The sequence below is a fragment of the Octopus bimaculoides genome, chromosome 26, assembly GCF_001194135.2.
Source record: "Octopus bimaculoides isolate UCB-OBI-ISO-001 chromosome 26, ASM119413v2, whole genome shotgun sequence".
In the NCBI taxonomy this organism is placed as follows: Eukaryota; Metazoa; Mollusca; class Cephalopoda; order Octopoda; family Octopodidae; genus Octopus; species Octopus bimaculoides.
In genome coordinates, this window is record NC_069006.1 from 20,502,718 (window position 1) to 20,503,786 (window position 1,069).

The window sequence follows — 1,069 nt, forward strand, 5'->3', positions numbered from 1 at the left end:
ACACACACACACATATATATATATATATATATATATATATATATAATACAAAGAATATATATACATGTGTATATACATGCATATCAGGGTACAGGACGTTAGAACAATAAACTACAGACAACGGAACGAACACATAGGAAAACGGAAAGCCACTTGGAATATCCCTCCATCAGCTGTCTCTATTCTATCTAGACGTTTCGATATATATATATACACACACACACACACATATATATGTGAGTGTATGTGTGTGTATATATATGTAATGTACATATATATGAGTGTATATATGTATATATATATATATATATATATACACACACACAAACTTACATGATTGCTCCCTGCTCTCTGTAGGAACAAATATGCTCAGTTCTTTGCTGTTAGCTGCCAAGAAAGTTGGACCAATTTTCTGGGTCCACAAAATCATTAAGAAAAAAAAAAAAATGCTTAAAAACAAAATAATTTAGAATTCAGTTTTTCCTTACCTAATTGTGTACTGTTGGCAACATTGAAATTGTGCTTGTGTGGGGTTTGCAAGCTCCAGTTTTGACAGGGGTGCTTGGATTTTGTGAAATTGAAGTAACCTTTGTAGGTCATTCCAGTGCCTTTGTAACATGTTATATCTGTAATTAAATAAAAAAAAACAAAAAACAATTAGTATAGTTTGCACGAATTATTGTCTGATATATTCTTTGGTTCTTTAACTTGTTTCTGGTTGTTAGACTTTGGCCATGCTGGAGAACCAGCTTGAAGGGTTTTAGACAAAAATATGAACCCCAGGACTTTTTTTAAAAAAAACCCTAGTACTTATTCTATTGATATCTTTTGCTGAACTGCTAAGTTACAAGAATGTAAATACACCAACACCAGTTGTCGAGTGGTGGGGTACAAACATCAGACAGTCATACACACATACACACATATACAGGAGCACTCTGTCGGTTATGACAACGAGGGTCGCAGCTGATCCGATCAATGGAACAGCTTGCTCGTGAAACTAACATGCATGTGGCTGAGTACTCCACAGACACGTGTACCCTTAATGTAATTCTCAGGGAGATTCAGC

The 1,069-nt window shown here is 34.7% G+C and overlaps 1 protein-coding gene across 1 annotated transcript in view; it reads right to left on the bottom strand.

Annotated features, from left to right (window-relative positions):
- The window catches only part of LOC106869009 (inactive tyrosine-protein kinase transmembrane receptor ROR1), a 23,037-nt gene extending 22,416 nt beyond the window's left edge, over positions 1-621 (bottom strand). The window contains exon 1 of the mRNA XM_052976927.1: positions 489-621. Coding sequence (XP_052832887.1) covers positions 489-600 — 112 coding nt within the window. The 5' untranslated portion in view covers positions 601-621. The remainder of the gene's footprint in view (positions 1-488) is intronic.
- Positions 622-1,069: the final 448 nt, after the last annotated feature.